The sequence below is a fragment of the Oncorhynchus nerka genome, unplaced genomic scaffold (genome assembly GCF_034236695.1).
Source record: "Oncorhynchus nerka isolate Pitt River unplaced genomic scaffold, Oner_Uvic_2.0 unplaced_scaffold_1410, whole genome shotgun sequence".
Lineage (NCBI taxonomy): Eukaryota > Metazoa > Chordata > Actinopteri > Salmoniformes > Salmonidae > Oncorhynchus > Oncorhynchus nerka.
This window is the reverse complement of record NW_027039907.1, coordinates 62,806-90,371: the sequence shown is the minus strand read 5'-3', so window position 1 is coordinate 90,371 and position 27,566 is coordinate 62,806. Positions and strand designations below refer to the sequence as shown.

Here is a 27,566-nt window from a genome sequence, read left to right as displayed (position 1 = left end):
GTCCTCCTCACTCTCACCTCCTTTGTCGATGTCCCGTATGTTTTCTACTGCATGATGTGTGTGTGATGCTCTCAACCCCCTAGATCTCCAGACCTGTCATCAAGGACAAAATGTCCATCAAGGTAAGATCTCTCAGTGGATCCAAGTAGCAGTAGATCCCATGCAGTATGTCCCTCATTGTAGCTCTTGTAGATTCAACATTAGCTGGCGTCCATAATCCCCCTCCATTAAAATGGTTGGTCGTTTGCGCATAAGATGTAGCCAATCAGGGGCAAACAGAACGATTCAAATGGTAAAGCTTTCTTTGATGTTCCCATATTTGCTTTCTCTTTTTCACCCGACTCTTCTTCTTCCCTCCTCCGCCTCTTTGCTTCTTGTTTACTTTGTCGATTCTGGCCATTTCGACCAATCAGTGTCCCGTACAGCTCTCGTTAGGAGCTTGATCAATCAAAATCACTTCTTTCCTCCATACATCCAGCTTGATCAATCAGTCCCCCTATTCCCTCCCAGATCAGCGGGCCTAACCAATCACATTCCTCGGTTTCCTCCCTCAGATCTACGTGCGTGCCCAGTTTGAGTACGACCCCGCCAAGGATGACCTCATTCCCTGTAAGGAGGCCGGGATCCGCTTCCGGGTGGGTGACATCATCCAGATCATCAGTAAGGACGACCACAACTGGTGGCAGGGCAAGCTGGAGAACACTAAGAACGGAACCGCAGGGCTCATACCGTCACCAGAACTACAGGAGTGGTGAGGACAGAACTAGAGGTCGACCGATTATGATTTTTCAACGCCGATACCGATTATTGGAGGACAAAAAAAAGCCAATACCGATTAATCGGACGATTATTATTATTTTTTTTGTAATAATGACAAATACAACAATACTGAATTAACACTTATTTTAACTTAATATAATACATCGATAAAATCAATTTAGCCTCAAGTAAATAATGAAACATGTTCAATTTGGTTTAAATAATGCAAAAATAAAGCGTCGGAGAAGAAAGTGCAATATGTGCCATGTAAGAAAGCTAACGTTTCAGTTCCTTGCTCAGAACATGAGAACACATGAAAGCTGGTGGTTCCTTTTAACATGAGTCTTCAATATTCCCAGTTTTAGGTTGTAGTTAATATAGGAATTATAGGACTATTTCCCTCTATACCATTTGTATTTCATTAACCTTTGACTATTGGATGTTCTTATGGGCACTTTAGTATTGCCAGTGTAACAGTATAGCATAACAGTATAGCTTCCGTCCCTCTCCTCGCTCCTCCCTGGGCTCGAACCAGCAACACAACGACAACAGCCACCATCGAAGCAGCGTTACCCATGCAGAGCAAGGGGAACAACTACTAGAAGGCTCAGAGCGAGTGACGTTTGAAACGATATTAGCGCGCGCTAACTAGCTAGCCATTTCACTTCGGTTACACCAGCCTCATCTCGGTAGTTGATAGGCTTGAAGTCATAAACAGTGCAATGCTTGACGCACAACAAAGAGCTGCTGGCAAAACGCAAATAAAGTGCTGTTTGAATGAATGTTTACGCGCCTGCTTCTGCCTACCACCGCTCAGTCAGATACTTAGATACTTGTATGCTCAGGCAGATTATCTGGGGCGGCAGGGTAGCCTAGTGGTTAGAGCGCTGGACTAGTAACCGGAAGGTTGCAAGTTCAAACCCCCGAGCTGACAAGGTACAAATCTGTCATTCTGCCCCTGAACAGGCAGTTAACCCACTGTTCCTAGGCCGTCATTCAAAATAAGAAGTTGTTCTTAACTGACCTGCCTAGTTAAATAAAGGTAAAAAAAATATATATATATATGCAACGCAGGACACGCTAGATAATATCTAGTAATATCATCATCATGTAGTAGTCATCATGTAGTAGTCATCATGTAGTTAACTATTAATTATGATTGATTGTTTTTTATAAGATAAGTTTAATGCTAGCTAGCAACTTACCTTGACTTACTGCATTCGCGTAACAGGCAGTCTCCTTGTGGAGTGCAACGAGAGAGAGGCAGGTCGTTATTGTGTTGGACTAGTTAACTGTAAGGTTGCAAGATTGGATCCCCCGAGCTGACAAGGTGAAAATCTGTCGTTCTGCCCCTGAACGAGGCCGTCATTGAAAATAAGAAGTTGTTCTTAACTGACTTGTCTAGTTAAATAAAGGTATAAAAAAAAGGCCAAATCTGCGCCCAAAAATACCGATTTCCGATTGTTATGAAAACCTGAAATCGGCCCTAATTAATCGGCCGACCTCTAGACAGAACCCATGGAACCCATACTGTAAAAAACAGCAGGGTTGGAGCTTCCGTTCCAATTCCATTTCCAATTCAGGAAGTGGATTGAAATTACAATGCAAGAATTGCAAAAAATCCTCATAGAAAAATATGCAGTGCTTTTCCCAAATGTTAAGCAGAAATTTGACTCAATTTCTGGTCTTTGGTTTTGAGGGCTGTTACCACAGAATTAAAATAACTAGGAGTAATCAGTGAAGTATCTTTATTTCCTTACATTTTACTACCCCCTCCCCCCCCAGGCGTGTGGCGTGTATAGCCATGGAGAAGACTAAGCAGGAGCAGCAGGCCAGCTGTACCTGGTTTGGCAAGAAGAAGAAACAGTACAAAGACAAGTACTTGGCCAAGCACAACGCAGGTACACACACACACACACACACAGCATGTTTTAATAATACAATCAGAAACCAATTCTTTATTCTGTGGAACCGTGTGTGTAAAAGTGTTTGGCTTGACATGTTGGCTATAAGATATTCCAAGTGTTCCAGATGTTTTCGTTGTATTTTATATTGTATGATGCATTCAGATGTTATATCCCAGATATTCTCTTGCAGCTTTATTCACTGGCCAAAATATAGTCCCAATTCTGAATTGAGTATTTTTTTTATTGTATAATAAAGACATTCCCGGTCTGTAGAGCTAAATGCTTAGCTTACTACTGTACTGTCTGTGGAATGGTTTCCAACTGAATCTGACTGCATGTTCTTCCCCCAGAACAGGCCCCTTTCCTCCCTCAAAGAGCTCCTCTCTAAACGTTGTCTCAATGTTGACTCAATGTTACATGTCTAACTCTCCTGCCATTAACAACCTGACCTCCGAGTCCTAGCTATGTACTGTAATGTTTTTATTTGACCTTTTCTTCTATTAACCCTCCCCTCCCTCCTTCCCTCTGTTCTGTCCATCTTTCATGCGTCTCTTACCCAATGGCTTGGCTGCATGTAAGTAACTCTGAATGATGCCCAACGATGCCCTCCTCCGTTTCTCTCCCTCTATCCTCAACTTTATTCACGCTATTTTCCTTGTTTGACGTCAGTCCACAGTTTGAACTTCTGTCTCGCTGTTTAATTTGTTCTTCCTCGTTTTATGTGTCCTGGTTTGTCCGTCTCTCACAGACCTGAAGTATTGAACTTGTGATGTAAAATAATTCCAATCACACGTAGGCCCTTTAGATGGCAAAAACAAACCGCAATCTTTTTCACACTGTTATCAGTAAACTTATTTCAGCGATCCATTCTTTATTTAAGCCATTCATTTCATTCACCTTCCTGTGCTGTGCACTACAGACGACCCCCTTCCATTGTGTCTGTGTTCCATCATTCCTATGGCTCTCAGTGAACATCTCTAATGCCTTTCACCTTCTCTGTTTCAGTGTTTGACCAACTAGACCTGGTCACGTATGAAGAGGTGGTCAAACTGCCTGCATTTAAGAGGAAAACGCTTGTTTTGTTGGGTACGTTAGACAGATGGTTCTTAGGTAGTGTTAACCTCTTGCTCCTACTGAAACGCTTGCGTCCCATTTAGAGCTCTGGAAATGCAAATGCGCTACGCTAAATGCTAATAGTATTAGTTAAAACTCAAACGTTCATTAAAATACACATGCAGGGTATTGAATTAAAGCTACACTCGTTGTGAATCCAGGCAACAAGTCAGATTTTTAAAATGCTTTTCGGCGAAAGCATGAGAAGCTATTATCTGATAGCATGTAACACCACAAAAGACCCGCAGGGGACGTAAACAAAATAATTAGCATATTCGGCGCTACACAAACCGCACAATAAAATAGAAAACATTCATTACCTTTGACCATCTTCTTTGTTGGCACTCCTAGATGTCCCATAATCACTATTGGGTCTTTTTTTCGATTAAATCGGTCCATATATAGCCTAGATATCGTTCTATGTAGACTGTGTGATAAACGAAAAAAAACAGCATTTCATACGTAACGTCATTTTTTAAAATTCAAAAAGTCGACGATAAACTTTCACAAAACACTTCGAAATACTTTCGTAATGCAACTTTAGGTATTAGTAAACGTTAATAAGCGATCAAATTAATCACAAGACGAAGTATATTCTATAGCTGTCCGTCTGGAAAAATGTCCGGGTAGAATCTCAACCAAAATATCCGGTCCGAGACCTGAAGAACTGTGCTGCCTTGCATCTGTTTGACCAAGAAACAAAGAGTAGGCAAATGACAAGACTCTAGACACCGTGTGGAAGCTGTAGGTACTGCAACCTCAGCCCCATTAAATGTGGTTCACCTTTATCAATGGGTTCAAGTCGCGCAGGGATATATTTTTCCATTTTCAGTGATCAGGTTTTCCTGCGCTTTTCGATGAAACTCCCGTTCTGGTAAAGCCACATCCGTGATTTAACCAGTTTTATAAACGTCTGAGTGTTTTCTATCCACACATACTAATCATATGCATATACTATATTCCTGGCATGAGTAGCAGGGCGCTGAAATGTTGCGCAATTTTTAACAGAATGTTCGAAAAAGTAGAGGGTAGGAGTAACAGGTTAACTAGAGGTCGACCGATTATGATTTTTCAACGCCGATACCGATTATTGGAGGACCAAAAAAAGACGATATCGATTTAATAAGCCAATTTTTTAAATTTGTAATAATGACAATTACAACCATACTGAATGAACACTTATTTTAACTTAATATAATACATCAATAAAATCAATTTAGCCTCAAATAAATAATGAAACATGTTCAATTTGGTTTAAATAATGCAAAAACAAAGTGTTGGAGAAGAAAGTAAAAGTGCAATATGTGCCATGTAAAAAGCTAGCAAGTTCCTTGCTTAGAACATGAGAACACATGAAAGCTGGTGGTTCCTTTTAACATGAGTCTTCAATATTCCCAGGTAAGAAGTTTTAGCTTGTAGTTATTATAGGAATTCTATGACTATTTCCCTCTATACCATTTGTATTTCATATACCTTTGACTATTGGATATTCTTATAGGCACTTTAGTATTGCCAGTGTAACAGTATAGCTTCCGTCCCTCTCCACGTCCCTACCTGGGCTCGAACCAGGAACACATCGACAACAACCACACTCGAAGCATCGTTTACCCATCGCTCCACAAAATCCGCGTCCCTTGCAGAGCAAGGGGAACAACTACTCCAAGTCTCAGAGCGAGTGACGTCACCGATTGAAACGCTATTAGCGCGCACCCCGCTAACTAGCTAGCCATTTCACATCGGTTACACCAGCCTAATCTCAGGAGTTGATAGGCTTGAAGTCATAAACAGCTCAATGCTTGAAGCATTGTGAAGAGCTTCTGGCTAACGCACGAAAGTGCTGTTTGAATGAATGCTTACGAGCCTGCTGCTGCCTACCATTGCTCAGTCAGACTGCTTTTTCAAATATCAAATCATAGACTTAATTATAACATAATAACACACAGAAATACGAGCCTTAGGTCATTAATATGGTCAAATCCAGAAACAATCATTTTGAAAACAAAACGTGGAAATTTCCTGTATTACCAAATCATGAGAGAGCAAACCACACACAAGTCAGAGTTATCATAAAGTCACCATAGCCCTGTGACTCTCAGATCAATTCAGTGTCCATAAATTAATTCTCTGAGAGTGCTTACAAAACAGTTCCTAGTATCATTTATAGCCAAGACACACAGCCAGACAGCATTGGCTATAAATTATCGTTCAGTTTGGTCTCCTAAACCGAAGTTCTTATCTCGTTCTTGGTACCACTTAGAACCAAAACATTACCTCATCCAATGGTATCAATTACCTCATCCATATATCAATTGTCAATTCTAGACACTCCCATCAAAAATACAATCCCTCCTGGACAAGCTCAGGGAGAGAAGAGTGAGCCTCTAGGTCAAGATAAGGGCAACCTCAGAGGGAACATACAATGGTTCCAGACACTGCCATCCTTCTCTCCCCAATGGGAAAAGTAGTGAGTGACTGGCACACAGACATTGTGGAGCCAAGATTGGTTCCCCCTCAATCATTCCTTCACATGGTTTAAAAGATACGTTTACATATTAAGACAAGCCTGACCTCTCCCCTCTCTGGGGCCCGAGTAACTTTTTCCGTATGAAAATTGATAAAAACATATTCATCAATGTTACCTAAATAATTCTGATTCTACTACCACAATACGTAACCGTTCCGTATTTTATCTAATGGGTAGCATCCCCAAGTCTAAATATTGCTGTTACATTGTACAACCTTCAATGTTATGTCATAATTATGTACAATTCTGGTAAATTAATTACGTTCTTTGTTAGAAATAAATGGACTTCATACTGTTCGCAACGAGCCAGGCGGCCCAAACTGCTGCATATACCCTGACTGCTTGCACAGAACGCAAGAGAATTTCCCTAGTTATAAGAAATTCATGTTAGCAGGCAATATTAACTAAATATGCAGGTTTAAAAAATATATACTTGTGTATTGATTTTAAAGAAAGGCATTGATGTTTATGGTTAGGTTTGGTGCAACAACAGTGCTAAATCCTCACCTGTTTGGCGAAGTAGGCTGTGAATCGATGAGAAATTAACAGGCACCGCATCGATTATATGCAATGCAGGACACGCTAGATAAACTAGTAATATCATCAACCATGTGTAGTTAACTAGTGATTATGTGAAGATTGATTGTTTTTTATAAGTTTAATGCTAGCTAGCAACTTACCTTGGCTTCTTGCTGCCCCTGAACAAGGCAGTTAACCCACTGTTCCTAGGCCGTCATTGAAAATAAGAATCTTATTTTGGTATTATCTTACTTCTTATTAACTGACTTGCCTAGTTAAATAAAGGTGTAATAATAATAATAATCGGCCAAATCGGTGTCCAAAAATACAGATTTCCGATTGTTATGAAAACTTGAAATTGTCCCTAATTAATCAGCCATTCCGATAAATCGTTCGACCTCTAGTGTTAACTAAAGGGGAACAGTTGACAACACATTATTTAACGTCTCTGTCTCAATGTCTTATGTGTCTCTCTTCCCAGGGGCCCATGGAGTTGGCAGGAGGCACATCAAGAACACGCTCATCACTAAGCACCCAGACCGATTTGCCTACCCCATTCCTCGTAAGAGACCTACTACCACTACCACTGTTACTACCACCTCTACTACTACTACCACTGCTACTGCCACTGCTACTGCCACTACCACCGCTACTACCACTACCACCGCTACTATCACCGCTACTACCACTGCTACTACCACACCTTCTACTACCACTACTACATCCACTACTACTACCACTACCACCACTACTGCCACCGCTACTACCACCACTACTGCCACTGCTACTACCGCTACTACCACTACTACCACCACTACAACCGCTACGACTACCATTACCACCGCTAATACTACCACTACTACTGCCACTACTACTTCTACCGCTACTACCACTACCACCACTACTACTACTACCACCGCTACTACTACCACTACCACCGCTACTACTACCACCACCACTACTGCCGCCACTACCACCGCTACTACCACTACTACTGCCACTACCACCTCTACTACCACTACTACTGCCACTACTACTACTACTACCGCTGCTACTACTACTACTATCCCCACTACTACTGCTACCAGCAACCCTACTACCGCTACCACCACCACTACTACCGCTACCACTACCACTGCTACTACTACCACACCTACTACTGCCACTACCACTACTACTACTATCACGACCGCTACTACTACCACCACTACTACTACTACTACTACTACTACCACAGCTACTACCACCACTACTACCACAGCTACTACCACCACTACTACCACTGCTGCCACTACCACCGCTACTACCACCGCTACTATCACCGCTACTACCACTGCTACTACCACTACCACCACTACTACTACCACCACTACTACTACCACTACTACATCCACTACTACTACTACTACCACCACTACTGCCACCGCTACTACCACCACTACTGCCACTGCTACTACCGCTACTACCACTACTACTTCTACCGCTACTACCACTACCACCACTACTACTACCACCGCTACTACCACCAATACTACCACTACCACCGCTACTACTACCACCACCACTACTGCCGCCACTACCACCGCTACTACCACTACCACCGCTACTACCACTACTACTACCACTACCACCACTACTACTACTACCACACCTTCTACTACCACCACTACTACTACCACACCTTCTACTACCACCACTACTACTACCACTACTACATCCACTACTACTACTACCACCACTACTGCCACCGCTACTACCACCACTACAACCGCTACGACTACCACTACCATTACCACCGCTAATACTACCACTACTACTGCCACTACTACTTCTACCGCTACTACCACTACCACCACTACTACTACTACTACCGCTACTACTACCACTACCACCAATACTACCACTACCACCGCTACTACTACCACCACCACTACTGCCGCCACTACCACCGCTACTACCACTACTACTGCCACTACCACCACTACTACTGCCACTACCACCGCTACTACCACTACTACTGCCACTACTACTACTACTACTACTACCGCTGCTACTACTACTACTACCCCCACTACCACTACTACTGCTACCAGCACCACTACTACCGCTACCACCACCACTACTACCGCTACCACCACCACTACTACCGCTACCACCACCACTACTGCCACTACCACCGCTACTACCACTACTACTGCCACTACCACCGCTACTACCACTACTACTGCCACTACCACCGCTACTACCACTACTACTGCCACTACTACTACTACTACCGCTGCTACTACTACTACTATCCCCACTACTACCGCTACCACTACCACTGCTACTACTACCACACCTACTACTGCCACTACCACTACTACTACTATCACGACCGCTACTACTACCACCACTACTACTACTACTACTACTACTACTACCACAGCTACTACCACCACTACTACCACAGCTACTACCACCACTACTACCACTGCTGCCACTACCACCGCTACTGCCACTACCACCGCTACTACCACTACCACCGCTACTATCACCGCTACTACCACTGCTACTACCACTACCACCACTACTACTACCACCACTACTACTACCACTACTACATCCACTACTACTACTACTACCACCACTACTGCCACCGCTACTACCACCACTACTGCCACTGCTACTACCGCTACTACCACTACTACTTCTACCGCTACTACCACTACCACCACTACTACTACTACCACCGCTACTACCACCAATACTACCACTACCACCGCTACTACTACCACCACCACTACTGCCGCCACTACCACCGCTACTACCACTACTACTACCACTACCACCACTACTACTACTACCACACCTTCTACTACCACCACTACTACTACCACACCTTCTACTACCACCACTACTACTACCACTACTACATCCACTACTACTACTACCACCACTACTGCCACCGCTACTACCACCACTACAACCGCTACGACTACCACTACCATTACCACCGCTAATACTACCACTACTACTGCCACTACTACTTCTACCGCTACTACCACTACCACCACTACTACTACTACCACCGCTACTACTACCACTACCACCAATACTACCACTACCACCGCTACTACTACCACCACCACTACTGCCGCCACTACCACCGCTACTACCACTACTACTGCCACTACCACCACTACTACTGCCACTACCACCGCTACTACCACTACTACTGCCACTACTACTACTACTACTACTACCGCTGCTACTACTACTACTACCCCCACTACCACTACTACTGCTACCAGCACCACTACTACCGCTACCACCACCACTACTACCGCTACCACCACCACTACTACCGCTACCACCACCACTACTACCGCTACCACCACCACTACTGCCACTACCACCGCTACTACCACTACTACTGCCACTACCACCGCTACTACCACTACTACTGCCACTACCACCGCTACTACCACTACTACTGCCACTACTACTACTACTACTACTACTACTACTACTACCGCTGCTACTACTACTACTACCCCCACTACCACTACTACTGCTACCAGCACCACTACTACTGCTACCAGCAACCCTACTACCGCTACCACCACCACTACTACCGCTACCACTACCACTGCTACTACTACCACACCTACTACTGCCACTACCACTACTACTACTACTACTACTATCACGACCGCTACTACTACCACCACTACTACTACCACCACTACTACCACTGCTGCCCACTACCACCGCTACTACCACTACCACCGCTACTATCACCGCTACTACCACTGCTACTACCACTACCACCACTACTACTACCACTACTACATCCACTACTACTACCACCACTACTGCCACCGCTACTACTGCCACTACCGCTACTACCACTACTACTTCTACCGCTACTACCACTACCACCACTACTACTACTACTACCACTACCACCAATACTACCACTACCACCGCTACTACTACCACCACCACTACTGCCGCCACTACCACCGCTACTACCACCGCTACTACCACTACCACCGCTACTATCACCGCTACTACCACTGCTACTACCACTACCACCACTACTACTACCACACCTTCTACTACCACCACTACTACTACCACTACTACATCCACTACTACTACTACCACCACTACTGCCACCACTACTACCACCACTACAACCTCTACGACTACCACTACCATTACCACCGCTAATACTACCACTACTACTGCCACTACTACTTCTACCGCTACTACCACTACCACCACTACTACTACTACCACCGCTACTACTACCACTACCACCAATACTACCACTACCACCGCTACTACTACCACCACCACTACTGCCGCCACTACCACCGCTACTACCACTACTACTGCCACTACCACCGCTACTACCACTACTACTGCCACTACCACCGCTACTACCACTACCACTACTACTGCCACTACTACTACTACTACTACCCCCACTACTACTACTACTGCTACCAGCACCACTACTACTGCTACCAGCAACCCTACTACCGCTACCACCACCACTACTACCGCTACCACTACCACTGCTACTACTACCACACCTACTACTGCCACTACCACTACTACCACTGCTGCCACTACCACCGCTACTACCACTACCACCGCTACTATCACCGCTACTACCACTGCTACTACCACCACTACTACTACCACTACTACATCCACTACTACTACTACTACCACCACTACTGCCACCGCTACTACTGCCACTGCTACTACCGCTACTACCACTACTACTTCTACCGCTACTACCACTACCACCACTACTACTACTACTACCACTACCACCAATACTACCACTACCACCGCTACTACTACCACCACCACTACTGCCGCCACTACCACCGCTACTACCACCGCTACTACCACTACCACCGCTACTATCACCGCTACTACCACTGCTACTACCACTACCACCACTACTACTACCACACCTTCTACTACCACCACTACTACTACCACTACTACATCCACTACTACTACTACCACCACTACTGCCACCACTACTACCACCACTACAACCTCTACGACTACCACTACCATTACCACCGCTAATACTACCACTACTACTGCCACTACTACTTCTACCGCTGCTACCACTACCACCACTACTACTACTACCACCGCTACTACTACCACTACCACCAATACTACCACTACCACCGCTACTACTACCACCACCACTACTGCCGCCACTACCACCGCTACTACCACTACTACTGCCACTACCACCGCTACTACCACTACTACTGCCACTACCACCGCTACTACCACTACCACCGCTACTACCACTACTACTGCCACTACTACTACTACTACTACCCCCACTACCACTACTACTGCTACCAGCACCACTACTACTGCTACCAGCAACCCTACTACCGCTACCACCACCACTACTACCGCTACCACTACCACTGCTACTACTACCACTACCATTACCACCGCTAATACTACCACTACTACTGCCACTACTACTTCTACCGCTACTACCACTACCACCACTACTACTACCACCGCTACTACTACCACTACCACCAATACTACCACTACCACCGCTACTACTACCACCACCACTACTGCCGCCACTACCACCACTACTACTGCCACTACCACCGCTACTACCACTACTACTGCCACTACCCCGCTACTACCACTACTACTGCCACTACTACTACTACTACTACCGCTGCTACTACTACTACTACCCCCACTACCACTACTACTGCTACCAGCACCACTACTACTGCTACCAGCAACCCTACTACCGCTACCACCACCACTACTACCGCTACCACTACCACTGCTACTACTACCACACCTACTACTGCCACTACCACTACTACTACTACTACTATCACGACCGCTACTACTACCACCACTACTACTACTACTACTACTACCACAGCTACTACCACCACTACTACCACTGCTGCCACTACCACCGCTACTACCACTACCACCGCTACTATCACCGCTACTATCACCGCTACTATCACCGCTACTACCACTGCTACTACCACTACCACACCTTCTACTACCGCCACTACTACTACCACTACTACTACTACTACCACCACTACTGCCACCGCTACTACCACTACTACTTCTACCGCTACTACCACTACCACCACTACTACTACTACCACCGCTACTACTACCACTACCACCAATACTACCACTACCACTAGGACTACTACCACCACCACTACTGCCGTACTACCACCGATACTACCACTACTACCGCCACTACCACCGCTACTACCACTCTACTGCCACTACCACCGCATTACCATCATTACTGCCGCACCACCGCTTTACCACTACTACTGCCACTACCACCGCTACTATCACTACTACTGCCACTACCACCGCTACTACCACTACTACTACTACTACTACCGCTGCTACTACTACTACTACCCCCACTACCACTACTACTGCTACCAGCACCACTACTACTGCTACCAGCACCACTACTACTGCTACCAGCAACCCTACTACCGCTACCACCACCACTGCTACCACTACCATTGCTACTACTACCACACCTACTACTGCCACTTCCACTACTACTACTACTATCAGGGGATCATGGCACTACTACCACCACTACTACTACTACTACTACTACTACTACCACAGCTACTACCACCACTACTACCACTGCTGCCACTACCACCGCTACTACCACTACCACCGCTACTATCACCGCTACTACCACTGCTACTACCACTACCACCACTACTACTACCACACCTTCTACTACCACCACTACTACTACCACTACTACTACTACTACCACCACTACTGCCACCGCTACTACCACCACTACTGCCACTGCTACTACTGCTACTACCACTACTACTTCTACCGCTACTACCACTACCACCACTACTACTACTACCACCGCTACTACTACCACTACCACCAATACTACCACTACCACCGCTACTACTACCACCACCACTACTGCCGCCACTACCACCACTACTACCACCGCTACTACCACTACTACTGCCACTACCACCGCTACTACCACTACTACTGCCACTACCACCGCTACTACCACTACTACTGCCACTACCACCGCTACTACTACTACTACTACTACTACTACCGCTGCTACTACTACTACCACCGCTGCTACTACTACTACCCCCACTACCACTACTACTGCTACCAGCACCACTACTACTGCTACCAGCAACCCTACTACCACTACCACCACCACTACTACCGCTACCACTATCACTGCTACTACTACCACACCTACTACTGCTACCAGCAACCCTACTACCGCTACCACCACCACTACTACCGCTACCACTACCACTGCTACTACTACCACACCTACTACTGCCACTACCACTACTACTACTACTACTATCACCACCGCTACTACTACCACCACTACTACTACTACTACTACCACCACTACTACCACTGCTGCCACTACCACCACCGCTACCACTACTACTGCTACTACTACCACCGCTACTGCCACTACTACCACCGCTACTGCCACTACTACCACCGCTACTGCCACTGCTACTACCACTACCACCACTGCTACTACCACCACTACTACCACCACTACTACTGCCACTACCACTACCACCGCTACTACCACTGCCACCGCTACTACCACTATTAATACCACTACCACCGCTACTACTACTACCACCACTGCTCCTACTGCTACTGCCACTACTACCACCCCTACTACCATCGCTACCACCGCTACTACCATCGCCACCACCGCTACTACCACTACCACCACCACTACTACCACTACTACCAACACTACTACCACCACTACCAACGCTACTACCAGTACCACCGCTACTACCAGTACCACCGCTACTACCACTACCACAACTATTACCACTACCACCGCTACCACCACTACCCCTACTACCGCAGCTACTACTACTACCACCGCTACTACTACTGCCACTACCACCACTACTACCGCTACCACCACCACTACTACCGCTACCATCACCGCAACTACTACCACCGCTACTACCACCGCTACTACCACCGCTACTACCATACTACCACCGCTACTACTACTACTACCACCACTACTACTACCACACCTTCTACTACCACCACTACTACTACCACACCTTCTACTACTACCACTACTACATCCACTACTACTACTACCACCACTACTGCCACCGCTACTACCACTACCATTACCACCGCTAATACTACCACTACTACTGCCACTACTACTTCTACTGCTACTACTACTACCACTACCACCAATACTACCACTACCACCGCTACTACTACCACCACCACTACTGCCGCCACTACCACGTGGGGAGGTTACTACTACCACCACTACTGCCACTACCACCGCTACTACCACTACTACTGCCACTACCACCGCTACTACCACTACTACTGCCACTACTACATACTACTACTACTACCGCTGCTACTACTACTACTACCCCCACTACCACTACTACTGCTACCAGCACCACTACTACTGCTACCAGCAACCCTACTACCGCTACCACCACCACTACTACCGCTACCACCACCACTACTACCACTATCACCACCACTACTACCGCTACCACCACCACTACTACCGCTACCACCACCACTACTACCGCTACCACCACCACTACTGCCGCTACCACCGCTACTACCACTACTACTGCCACTACCACCGCTACTACCACTACTACTGCCACTACCACCGCTACTACCACTACTACTACTACTACTACTACTACTACCGCTGCTACTACTACTACCCCCACTACCACTACTACTGCTACCAGCACCACTACTACTGCTACCAGCACCACTACTACTGCTACCAGCAACCCTACTACCGCTACCACCACCACTACTACCGCTACCACTACCACTGCTACTACTACCACACCTACTACTGCCACTTCCACTACTACTACTACTACTATCACGACCGCTACTACCACCACTACTACTACTACTACTACTACTACTACCACAGCTACTACCACCACTACTACCACTGCTGCCACTACCACCGCTACTACCACTGCTACTACCACTACCACCACTACTACTACCACACCTTCTACTACCACCACACTACTACTACACTACTACATACCACTACTACTACTACTACCACCACTACTGCCACCGCTACTACCACCACTACTGCCACTGCTACTACCGCTACTACCACTACTACTTCTACCGCTACTACCACTACCACCACCACTACTACTACCACCGCTACTACTACCACTACCACCAATACTACCACTACCACCGCTACTACTACCACCACCACTACTGCCGCCACTACCACCACTACTACCACCGCTACTACCACTACTACTGCCACTACCACCGCTACTACCACTACTACTGCCACTACCACCGCTACCACTACCACTACTACTGCCACTACACCTACCACCGCTACTACTACTACTACTACTACTACTACCGCTGCTACTACTACTACCACCACTACTACTACTACCCCACTACCACTACTACTGCTACCAGCACCACTACTACTGCTACCAGCAACCCTACTACCACTACCACCACCACTACTACCGCTACTACTACCACACCTACTACTGCTACCAGCAACCCTACTACCGCTACCACCACCACTACTACCGCTACCACTACCACTGCTACTACTACCACACCTACTACTGCCACTACCACTACTACTACTACTACTATCACCACCGCTACTACTACCACCACTACTACTACTACTACTACCACCACTACTACCACTGCTGCCACTACCACCACCGCTACCACTACTACTACTACTACCACCGCACTGCCACTACTACCACCGCTACTGCCACTACTACCACCGCTACTGCCACTGCTACTACCACTACCACCACTGCTACTACCACCACTACTACCACCACTACTACTGCCACTACCACTACCACCGCTACTACCACTGCCACCGCTACTACCACTATTAATACCACTACCACCGCTACTACTACTACCACCACTGCTCCTACTGCTACTGCCACTACTACCACCCCTACTACCATCGCTACCACCGCTACTACCATCGCCACCACCGCTACTACCACTACCACCACCACTACTACCACTACTACCAACACTACTACCACCACTACCACCGCTACTACCAGTACCACCGCTACTACCAGTACCACCGCTACTACCACTACCACAACTATTACCACTACCCCTACTACCGCAGCTACTACTACTGCCACCACCGCCACTACTACCGCCACTACCACCACTACTACCGCTACCACCACCACTACTACCGCTACCATCACCGCAACTACTACCACCGCTACTACCACTGCTACTACCACCGCTACTACCATACTACCACCGCTACTACTACTACTACCACCACTACTACTACCACACCTTCTACTACCACCACTACTACTACCACACCTTCTACTACCACCACTACTACTACCACTACTACATCCACTACTACTACTACCACCACTACTGCCACCGCTACTACCACTACCATTACCACCGCTAATACTACCACTACTACTGCCACTACTACTTCTACTGCTACTACCACTACCACCACTACTACTACTACCACCACTACTACTACCACTACCACCAATACTACCACTACCACCGCTACTACTACCACCACCACTACTGCCGCCACTACCACCGCTACTACCACTACTACTGCCACTACCACCGCTACTACCACTACTACTGCCACTACCACCGCTACTACCACTACTACTGCCACTACTACTACTACTACTACTACCGCTGCTACTACTACTACTACCCCCACTACCACTACTACTGCTACCAGCACCACTACTACTGCTACCAGCAACCCTACTACCGCTACCACCACCACTACTACCGCTACCACCACCACTACTACCACTATCACCACCACTACTACCGCTACCACCACCACTACTACCGCTACCACCACCACTACTACCGCTACCACCACCACTACTGCCGCTACCACCGCTACTACCACTACTACTGCCACTACCACCGCTACTACCACTACTACTGCCACTACCACCGCTACTACCACTACTACTACTACTACTACTACTACTACTACCGCTGCTACTACTACTACTACCCCCACTACCACTACTACTGCTACCAGCACCACTACTACTGCTACCAGCACCACTACTACTGCTACCAGCAACCCTACTACCGCTACCACCACCACTACTACCGCTACCACTACCACTGCTACTACTACCACACCTACTACTGCCACTTCCACTACTACTACTACTACTATCACGACCGCTACTACCACCACTACTACTACTACTACTACTACTACTACCACAGCTACTACCACCACTACTACCACTGCTGCCACTACCACCGCTACTACCACTACCACCGCTACTATCACCGCTACTACCACTGCTACTACCACTACCACCACTACTACTACCACACCTTCTACTACCACCACTACTACTACCACTACTACATCCACTACTACTACTACTACCACCACTACTGCCACCGCTACTACCACCACTACTGCCACTGCTACTACCGCTACTACCACTACTACTTCTACCGCTACTACCACTACCACCACTACTACTACTACCACCGCTACTACTACCACTACCACCAATACTACCACTACCACCGCTACTACTACCACCACCACTACTGCCGCCACTACCACCACTACTACCACCGCTACTACCACTACCACCGCTACTACCACTACCACCGCTACCACCTCTACCTCCACTACCACCACTACCACCGCTACTACCACTACCACTACTACCCTACTACCGCTGCTACTACTACTACCACCGCCACTACCACCGCTACTACCACTACCACCGCTACTACAACTACCACCACTACTACCGCTACCACCACTACAACTACTACCGCTACTACTACCGCTACCACCACCACTACCACTACTACCACCACTGCTACCGCTACTACTGCCACTACCACCACTGCTACCACCGCTACTACCACCACCACTACTACCGCTACTACCACCACTACTACCGCTACTACCACCACCACCACTAATACCACTACTACCACCCCTACATGGACATCTATGTACTAAGAGAAGACTTGAGTGTAGGAACCTCCATTCAGGTTCTATCACTTACCCCTCCCTAATTCTCTCCCCCCTTTCCCTCTCTCGATCCCCCCTTTCCCTCTCTCTCTCACTCCCATTCCCCCTCTCTCTCACTCCCATTCCCCCTCTCTCTCTCCCATTCCCCCTCTCTCCCTCCCTTTCCCTCTCTCTCCCTCCCTTTCCCTCTCTCTCTCTCCCTTCCTTTCCACAGACACAACCAGACCTCCAAAGAAGGACGAGGAGAATGGGAAGAACTACTACTTTGTGACACATGACCAGATGATGCAGGACATCAGTAACAATGACTACCTGGAGTACGGTAGTCACGAGGACGCCATGTACGGCACGCGGCTAGAGACCATCCGCCAGATCCACCAGCAGGGTATGATCTCCATACTGGACGTGGAACCACAGGTAGGTGTGAGGTGGGGATGGGCGGGTTTGTCTGTGTGTGAGGTGGGGATGGGCGGGCGGGGTTGTCTGTGTGTGAGGTGGGTGGGTGGGGTTGTCTGTGTGTGAGGTGGGGTTGTCTGTGTGTGGGGTGGGGATGGGTGGGCGGGGTTGTCTGTGTGTGAGGTGGGTGGGTGGGGTTGTCTGTGTGTGAGGCGGGGTTGTCTGTGTGTGAGGTGGGTGGGTGGGGTTGTCTGTGTGTGAGGTGGGGTGGGGATGGGTGGGCGGGGTTGTCTGTGTGTGAGGTGGGTGGGTGGGGTTGTCTGTGTGTGAGGTGGGGTTGTCTGTGTGTGAGGTGGGGATGGGTGGGGTTGTCTGTGTGTGGGGTTGTCTGTCTGAGCTGGGGGTGGGTGGGGTCTGTCTGTGAGGTGGGGTTGTCTGTCTGAGGTGGGGGTGGGTGGGGTTGTCTGTGTGTGAGGTGGGGTTGTCTGTGTGTGGGGTGGGGATGGGTGGGCGGGGTTGTCTGTGTGTGAGGTGGGTGGGTGGGGTTGTCTGTGTGTGAGGTGGGGTTGTCTGTGTGTGAGGTGGGGATGGGTGGGGTTGTCTGTGTGTGGGGTTGTCTGTCTGAGCTGGGGGTGGGTGGGGTCTGTCTGTGAGGTGGGGTTGTCTGTCTGAGGTGGGGGGTGGGTGGGGTTGTCTGTCTGAGGTGGAGGTGTGTGTGTGTCCAGTATTTATTAAGCAGTATATATTCCACCGGCAGAAAATCAGTGATGGTGGAACGCTGATCTAATGTTAACTTTTATGCCTTTCCCTTAACCTAAATATACCTGACCTTAACTCAAACATGAACTCTAACCTAACCCTCTCTCTTTAACCTAACCTTCATCTCTTCAGTTTATGTTCTGCCAGTTGAATATACACTTCCTGTTTATTAATACTGTGGAGTTTTTAAATGTAGCTCACTAGTCAGTTTTCTGTCAGTCATCTCTTGTTTCTCTTCAGGCACTCAAGGTGTTGAGGACGGCTGAGTTTGCCCCTTACGTTGTGTTCATCGCAGCTCCCACCATCACCCCTGGAATGAACGAGGTTAGGGCCAAAACACACTGCTACTGTGTCCGTCATGTTTTGGGTTGTGTCTCTGTCATTTTGCTGTGGTGAAAGTCCATCCCACTGCCTGTGTCCTGTCTGCATTCCTGTTCATTTTTCTTTGGCATGCCTTTCTCCTTGCACCCAAGCTTCCCAAGTGGTGCAGGAAACTGCCTGTAAGTACTGGATATGTACAAGTAGATTAGCTCATATATACACTCCTTTTATAGGTGTGTGTATTGTGTTTGTGTGTAAATGGTTTGTTTTTGAGTATACTAAGATCCTCCCAGAGTCCCATTTCATCTTTCTTTCCATTGTGTGACTCGACCCTTCCCACAATGCCTGGAAGGAGGGTCTTTTCTTCCCCTGTTATTCTGACTCTTTCTTCCCTCCTCCCTTTAGGATGACTCCCTCCAGCGGCTGCAGAAGGAGTCCGAGGGCCTCCAGAAGACCTACGCCCATTACTTCGACCAGACCGTCATCAACAATGAGATCGACGACACCATCCGTCTGCTGGAGGAGGCTGTGAACCTGGTGTGTACCACCGCTCAGTGGGTTCCTGTGTCCTGGGTTTATTAACCCCTGAACCCAGACCAACACCAAACTCTGACTGTCGTCCCCCATTCCCCAACAAACCCCGGTTTTCTTTTACAATGCATCTCTGTGGAACATCTCTGTGGAAACCGTGTGGATGAAGGAAAAAATGAATGAAAAAGGACTGATAGCGCCTCTGAAACCTCAGTCAGTCCTTCTGAAGAAAAACATTGACTTCTGTCGTCTTCCTCTCCACTCCTTACTGACTGCCTCAAAGGCACATTGTTGTGTGTGTGTATATATATACATACATATATATATATAATATAAAAATGATGAATATGGTCCTGTTCTTAGAGTTGAATGAAAGGGAGGGGGGGGGACATTTTCTACCTTATTTCTTTTTGTATCGTTACAGCGATAGCTGTCTGAGGCGAGATAGTGAGGAGGACAGATGTGACACACGGTGATGGGTGTTTGTTGCTGTTTACCTTGTATAAGGCATTTCCTATGGTCGTCAGTCGGAAGCTTGCCGTGTGACCCCCTGACCCCTTACTCCTATTGGCCGCCTCATACTCTTCGTGCTCCGCCCCTCAGAGACAGCGGAGACCCTCTCGCACGGTCGCCTCTGCCGCAGTGACACCACGTCCTATTGGGCGGATAGAAAAGCACAGTGAACACCCCTCCTCCTATCCCTTTCCTTTTATTTATTTCAGAGGTCACGGTATCTGTCAATCAAATCGTTGGAGCACCCCCCCTGAACTCTCTTCATTCCCTACACACCCTGTTTGTTTACATCTCAGTTTGCACAATGGAGAGAACAGGTGCTCTCCCCCCTCTGTTTCTTTCTCTCTCTCTTTCTCTCTGTAAAGCGATGATTCTCCTCGGTCAGAGCGTGTGCTTGGTCATCGCCAAAGCACGGGTGTCCAAGCCAGAGGGCATCCCTCTTATCTGGACGGACGGACAGGAGGAGGGAAGAAAACAACATAATCCAACACGGTCACCCTGCATGCGGCTGGGGCAGAAGACTCTGACTCCTATGCACACCCCCCAGTCCTGCAGGCCCATAAGACTGAGCCGTGTATGGGGCAGAAGACTCTGACTCCTATGCACACCCCCCAGTCCTGCAGGCCCATAAGACTGAGCCGTGTATGGGGCAGAAGACTCTGACTCCTATGCACACCCCCCAGTCCTGCAGGCCCATAAGAGTGAGCCGTGTATGGGGCAGAAGACTCTGACTCCTATGCACACCCCCCAGTCCTGCAGGCCCATAAGACTGAGCCGTGTATGTAAATTGTCCCTATTTGATATGTTGTGGGAATGGGAGGGGATACGGAGTGGGACGTCCAATCCTATAGGTCCGCCATTTCAGAACTGTGTCGTCTTAAAAGAGTATTACTGTTTTAAGTTCAATGGAAGGAGATGCATTTTTATGGTGTGTAAATGTTTCAGTGGTTCGTAAGTCATATGAGTGATACCAAGAGCCAGTGTGTGTATAATAATAATAATACTAAAAGAGCTCATTGTGACAAACTCTTTATAACACTTTACTTGCGGTGACATGACATAGCGCCTTATGAGCACTGTTGTAAAAAGGGCGTAGTGCCTGTCTTGAACTGTTGTAGCATAAAAAAAGAAAGTGCTTTGTCATGCTTCTGACAGTGTGTTATGTCTCTCTGCCTGGAGTAAAGGGTTACCATTTAAAGTCCTGTGTAAAGTTCCCTCTGCAAATGACAAGCAGCTCTTCGGTATGAAATGTTGTTCTTTTTCTGTTTTGTAAAAAATATATTTCATTTTAAGTGTTGACAAAGTAAACTGCCTTTGGGTTCTGTCTCATATAAGTTCCTACAGTCTCTAGTTTACACCTCTAGTGTGTGTGTGTGTGTGTGTGTGTGTGTGTGTGTGTGTGTGTGTGTGTGTGTGTGTGTGTGTGTGTGTGTGTGTGTGTGTGTGTGTGTGTGTGTGTGTGTGTGTGTGTGTGTGTGTGTGTGTGTGTGTGTGTGTGTGTGTGTGTGTGTGTGTGTGTGTGTGTGTGTGTGTGTGTGTGTGCGCGCGTGACCGGTTTGGCCCTATGTGTGGACTGTGGCTATAGGTGTGGTTGTGTGTGTGATGCAATGCAGTAGTCTGCTTATACTGAACATTATGGTCATGCAAGTGCTTCCATTGACCACAAGATGTCAGTATCTCTGTCCTGTCAGACATTGTCCACAAGAATGCAGTCTTTCTGGTACTGTCAGACATTATCCACTAGATGGCAGTCTATCTGTACTGTCAGATTATTTATTTTTTAACCTTTATTTAACTAGGCAGGTCAGTTAAGAACAAATTCTTATTTACAATGACGGCCTACCTCGGCCAAACCCTCCCCTAACCCGGGCGACGCTGGGCCAATTGTGTGCCGCCCGATGGGACTCCTGATCACAGCCCGTGATTTGTGAGCCAAGACCTAAACATATGTCACCCAATTTCCATTTGTCTTCTGACCCTATCAGATAACGAGCTGTGATCAAACCCTTCAAATACTTTAAATAGCTTGCGGACATAAGATGGCTTTCTCTAGTCCAAGTTCAAATGTAATGCTTTGTCCATGGTTCTGAAATACTAGGGACGTCCATGGCCCTGTCCAGATAACCCCCTAGGCCTAGCTGCTGGGAAATGGTGTAGTTCAGAGATGATGTAATGGGTACCGTTCTGGCCCTAAATAATGACATGGATCATGATGGTGAAAGCACGTTCACTCTTTTTATTGTGGTTAGATGTTTTGTTGGGTATACAATCAGACTATCTGTGTCCATGGACATACTGCAGATTCACATTGACATCCCATACAAAAAGGCCTTCAATTTGCTTGTAAACAAGTGATGTAGGTAACTACATTAACCCAAACACACAACCTCTGTAGTCTCTCGTTTGATGAATGCATTCATAGGACTGACCAAATCCCAATGAAAAAGGAGCTTACTAATGGTAATTCACGAAGCCCTAATAAACCATGTTTATATGTACTGATTCAGAGCTCCCGTCTCAAGGAGACTAGCCCGCAAGGCAGAAATTAAAAAGGGATTGAGGACACTAATCCATGTGGGGTTTGTGGTGCGCTCCGTCTATGAGTAACATTTACATGACGGCCTTGGACTGTGAATCTACAGTGTGCTTGTGGCTGTGCAGTGTGCATGCTATCTCCACTAACATTAGTACAAATATGCCGCCGGGCAGTAGTCTCGTTTAAATATGCCGTCGGGCAGTAGTCTCGTTTAAATATGCCGTCGGGCAGTAGTCTCGTTTAAATATGCCGTCGGGCAGTAGTCTCGTTTAAATATGCCGCCGGGCAGTAGTCTCGTTTAAATATGCCGCCGGACAGTAGTCTCGTTTAAATATGCCGCCGGACAGTAGTCTCTGTAAAATATGAAGCCGGGACGAAGTCTCGTTTAAATATGCCGCGGGGCAGTAGTCTCGTTTAAATATGCCCGGGCAGTAGTCTCGTTTAAATATGCCGCCGGGCAGTAGTCTCGTTTAAATATGCCGTCGGGCAGTAGTCTCGTTTAAATATGCCGTCGGGCAGTAGTCTCGTTTAAATATGCCGTCGGGCAGTAGTCTCGTTTAAATATGCCGCCGGGCAGTAGTCTCGTTTAAATATGCTGCCGGACAGTAGTCTCGTTTAAATATGCCGCCGGGCAGTAGTCTCGTTTAAATATGCCGTCGGGCAGTAGTCTCGTTTAAATATGCCGTCGGGCAGTAGTCTCGTTTAAATATGCCGTCGGACAGTAGTCTCTGTAAAATATGAAGCCGGGACGAAGTCTCGTTTAAATATGAAGCCGGGCAGTAGTCGGGCAGTAGTCTCGTTTAAATATGCCGTCGGGTAGTAGTCTCGTTTAAATATGCCGCCGGGCAGTAGTCTCGTTTAAATATGCTGCGGGTAGTAGTCTCGTTTAAATATGCCGCCGGGCAGTAGTCTCGTTTAAATATGCCGTCGGGCAGTAGTCTCGTTTAAATATGCTGCCGGGCAGTAGTCTCGTTTAAATATGCCGTCGGGCAGTAGTCTCGTTTAAATATGCTGCCGGGCAGTAGTCTCGTTTAAATATGCCGTCGGGCAGTAGTCTCGTTTAAATATGCCGTCGGGCAGTAGTCTCGTTTAAATATGCTGCGGGGTAGTAGTCTCGTTTAAATATGCCGCCGGGCAGTAGTCTCGTTTAAATATGCCGTCGGGCAGTAGTCTCGTTTAAATATGCTGCCGGGCAGTAGTCTCGTTTAAATATGCCGGGCAGTAGTCTCGGGCAGTAGTCTCGTTTAAATATGCCGTCGGGCAGTAGTCTCGTTTAAATATGCGTCGGGCAGTAGTCTCGTTTAAATATGCCGCCGGGCAGTAGTCTCGTTTAAATATGCTGCGGGGTAGTAGTCTCGTTTAAATATGCCGTCGGGCAGTAGTCTCGTTTAAATATGCCGTCGGGCAGTAGTCTCGTTTAAATATGCCGTCGGGCAGTAGTCTCGTTTAAATATGCCGCCGGGCAGTAGTCTCGTTTAAATATGCCGCCGGGCAGTAGTCTCGTTTAAATATGCCGCCGGGCAGTAGTCTCGTTTAAATATGCTGCCGGGCAGTAGTCTCGTTTAAATATGCTGCGGGTAGTAGTCTCGTTTAAATATGCTGCGGGGCAGTAGTCTCGTTTAAATATGCCGTCGGGCAGTAGTCTCGTTTAAATATGCTGCCGGGCAGTAGTCTCGTTTAAATATGCCGCCGGGCAGTAGTCTCGTTTAAATATGCTGCGGGGTAGTAGTCTCGTTTAAATATGCCGCGGGGCAGTAGTCTCGTTTAAATATGCCGTCGGGCAGTAGTCTCGTTTAAATATGCTGCCGGGCAGTAGTCTCGTTTAAATATGCCGTCGGGCAGTAGTCTCGTTTAAATATGCTGCCGGGCAGTAGTCTCGTTTAAATATGCCGTCGGGCAGTAGTCTCGTTTAAATATGCCGTCGGGCAGTAGTCTCGTTTAAATATGCTGCGGGGTAGTAGTCTCGTTTAAATATGCCGTCGGGCAGTAGTCTCGTTTAAATATGCCGTCGGGCAGTAGTCTCGTTTAAATATGCTGCCGGGCAGTAGTCTCGTTTAAATATGCTGCGGGCAGTAGTCTCGTTTAAATATGCTGCGGGCAGTAGTCTCGTTTAAATATGCCGTCGGGCAGTAGTCTCGTTTAAATATGCCGTCGGGCAGTAGTCTCGTTTAAATATGCCGTCGGGCAGTAGTCTCGTTTAAATATGCTGCGGGGTAGTAGTCTCGTTTAAATATGCCGCGGGCAGTAGTCTCGTTTAAATATGCCGTCGGGCAGTAGTCTCGTTTAAATATGCCGTCGGGCAGTAGTCTCGTTTAAATATGCCGTCGGGCAGTAGTCTCGTTTAAATATGCGGGCAGTAGTCTCGTTTAAATATGCTGCCGGGCAGTAGTCTCGTTTAAATATGCCGTCGGGCAGTAGTCTCGTTTAAATATGCTGCGGGGTAGTAGTCTCGTTTAAATATGCCGCGGGGCAGTAGTCTCGTTTAAATATGCCGTCGGGCAGTAGTCTCGTTTAAATATGCCGTCGGGCAGTAGTCTCGTTTAAATATGCCGCCGGGCAGTAGTCTCGTTTAAATATGCCGCCGGGCAGTAGTCTCGTTTAAATATGCTGCGGGCAGTAGTCTCGTTTAAATATGCCGCCGGGCAGTAGTCTCGTTTAAATATGCTGCGGGGTAGTAGTCTCGTTTAAATATGCCGCCGGGCAGTAGTCTCGTTTAAATATGCTGCCGGACAGTAGTCTCGTTTAAATATGCTGCGGGGTAGTAGTCTCGTTTAAATATGCCGTCGGGCAGTAGTCTCGTTTAAATATGCCGTCGGGCAGTAGTCTCGTAGTCGGGCAGTAGTTAAATATGCTGTCGGGCAGTAGTCTCGTTTAAATATGCCGCCGGGCAGTAGTCTCGTTTAAATATGCTGCGGGGTAGTAGTCTCGTTTAAATATGCCGTCGGGCAGTAGTCTCGTTTAAATATGCTGCGGGGTAGTAGTCTCGTTTAAATATGCTGCGGGCAGTAGTCTCGTTTAAATATGCCGTCGGGCATTAGTCTCGTTTAAATATGCTGCCGGGCAGTAGTCTCGTTTAAATATGCCGTCGGGCAGTAGTCTCGTTTAAATATGCTGCGGGGCAGTAGTCTCGTTTAAATATGCCGCCGGGCAGTAGTCTCGTTTAAATATGCCGTCGGGCAGTAGTCTCGTTTAAATATGCTGCGGGGTAGTAGTCTCGTTTAAATATGCCGTCGGGCAGCAGTCTCGTTTAAATATGCTGCGGGGTAGTAGTCTCGTTTAAATATGCCGTCGGGCAGTAGTCTCGTTTAAATATGCTGCGGGGTAGTAGTCTCGTTTAAATATGCTGCGGGCAGTAGTCTCGTTTAAATATGCCGTCGGGCATTAGTCTCGTTTAAATATGCTGCCGGGCAGTAGTCTCGTTTAAATATGCCGCCGGGCAGTAGTCTCGTTTAAATATGCTGCGGGCAGTAGTCTCGTTTAAATATGCCGCGGGGCAGTAGT

At 47.4% G+C, this 27,566-nt stretch overlaps 1 protein-coding gene across 19 annotated transcripts in view; it reads left to right on the top strand.

Annotated features, from left to right (window-relative positions):
* LOC115128120 (peripheral plasma membrane protein CASK-like) overlaps positions 1–22,837 on the top strand; it is a 52,786-nt gene extending 29,949 nt beyond the window's left edge. For 7 of the 19 annotated variants that reach the window (XM_065015481.1, XM_065015479.1, XM_065015474.1 and 4 more), the window contains 9 exons: positions 84–122; positions 555–751; positions 2,545–2,660; positions 3,672–3,752; positions 7,304–7,384; positions 19,224–19,426; positions 20,405–20,488; positions 20,638–20,664; positions 20,891–22,837. In XM_065015481.1, coding sequence (XP_064871553.1) covers positions 84–122; positions 555–751; positions 2,545–2,660; positions 3,672–3,752; positions 7,304–7,384; positions 19,224–19,426; positions 20,405–20,488; positions 20,638–20,664; positions 20,891–21,067 — 1,005 coding nt within the window. In that variant the 3' untranslated portion in view covers positions 21,068–22,837. The remainder of the gene's footprint in view (positions 1–83; positions 123–554; positions 752–2,544; positions 2,661–3,671; positions 3,753–7,303; positions 7,385–19,223; positions 19,427–20,404; positions 20,489–20,637; positions 20,665–20,890) is intronic. The other 12 variants (XM_065015488.1, XM_065015491.1, XM_065015489.1 and 9 more) reach the window with 6 other exon arrangements.
* Positions 22,838–27,566: the final 4,729 nt, after the last annotated feature.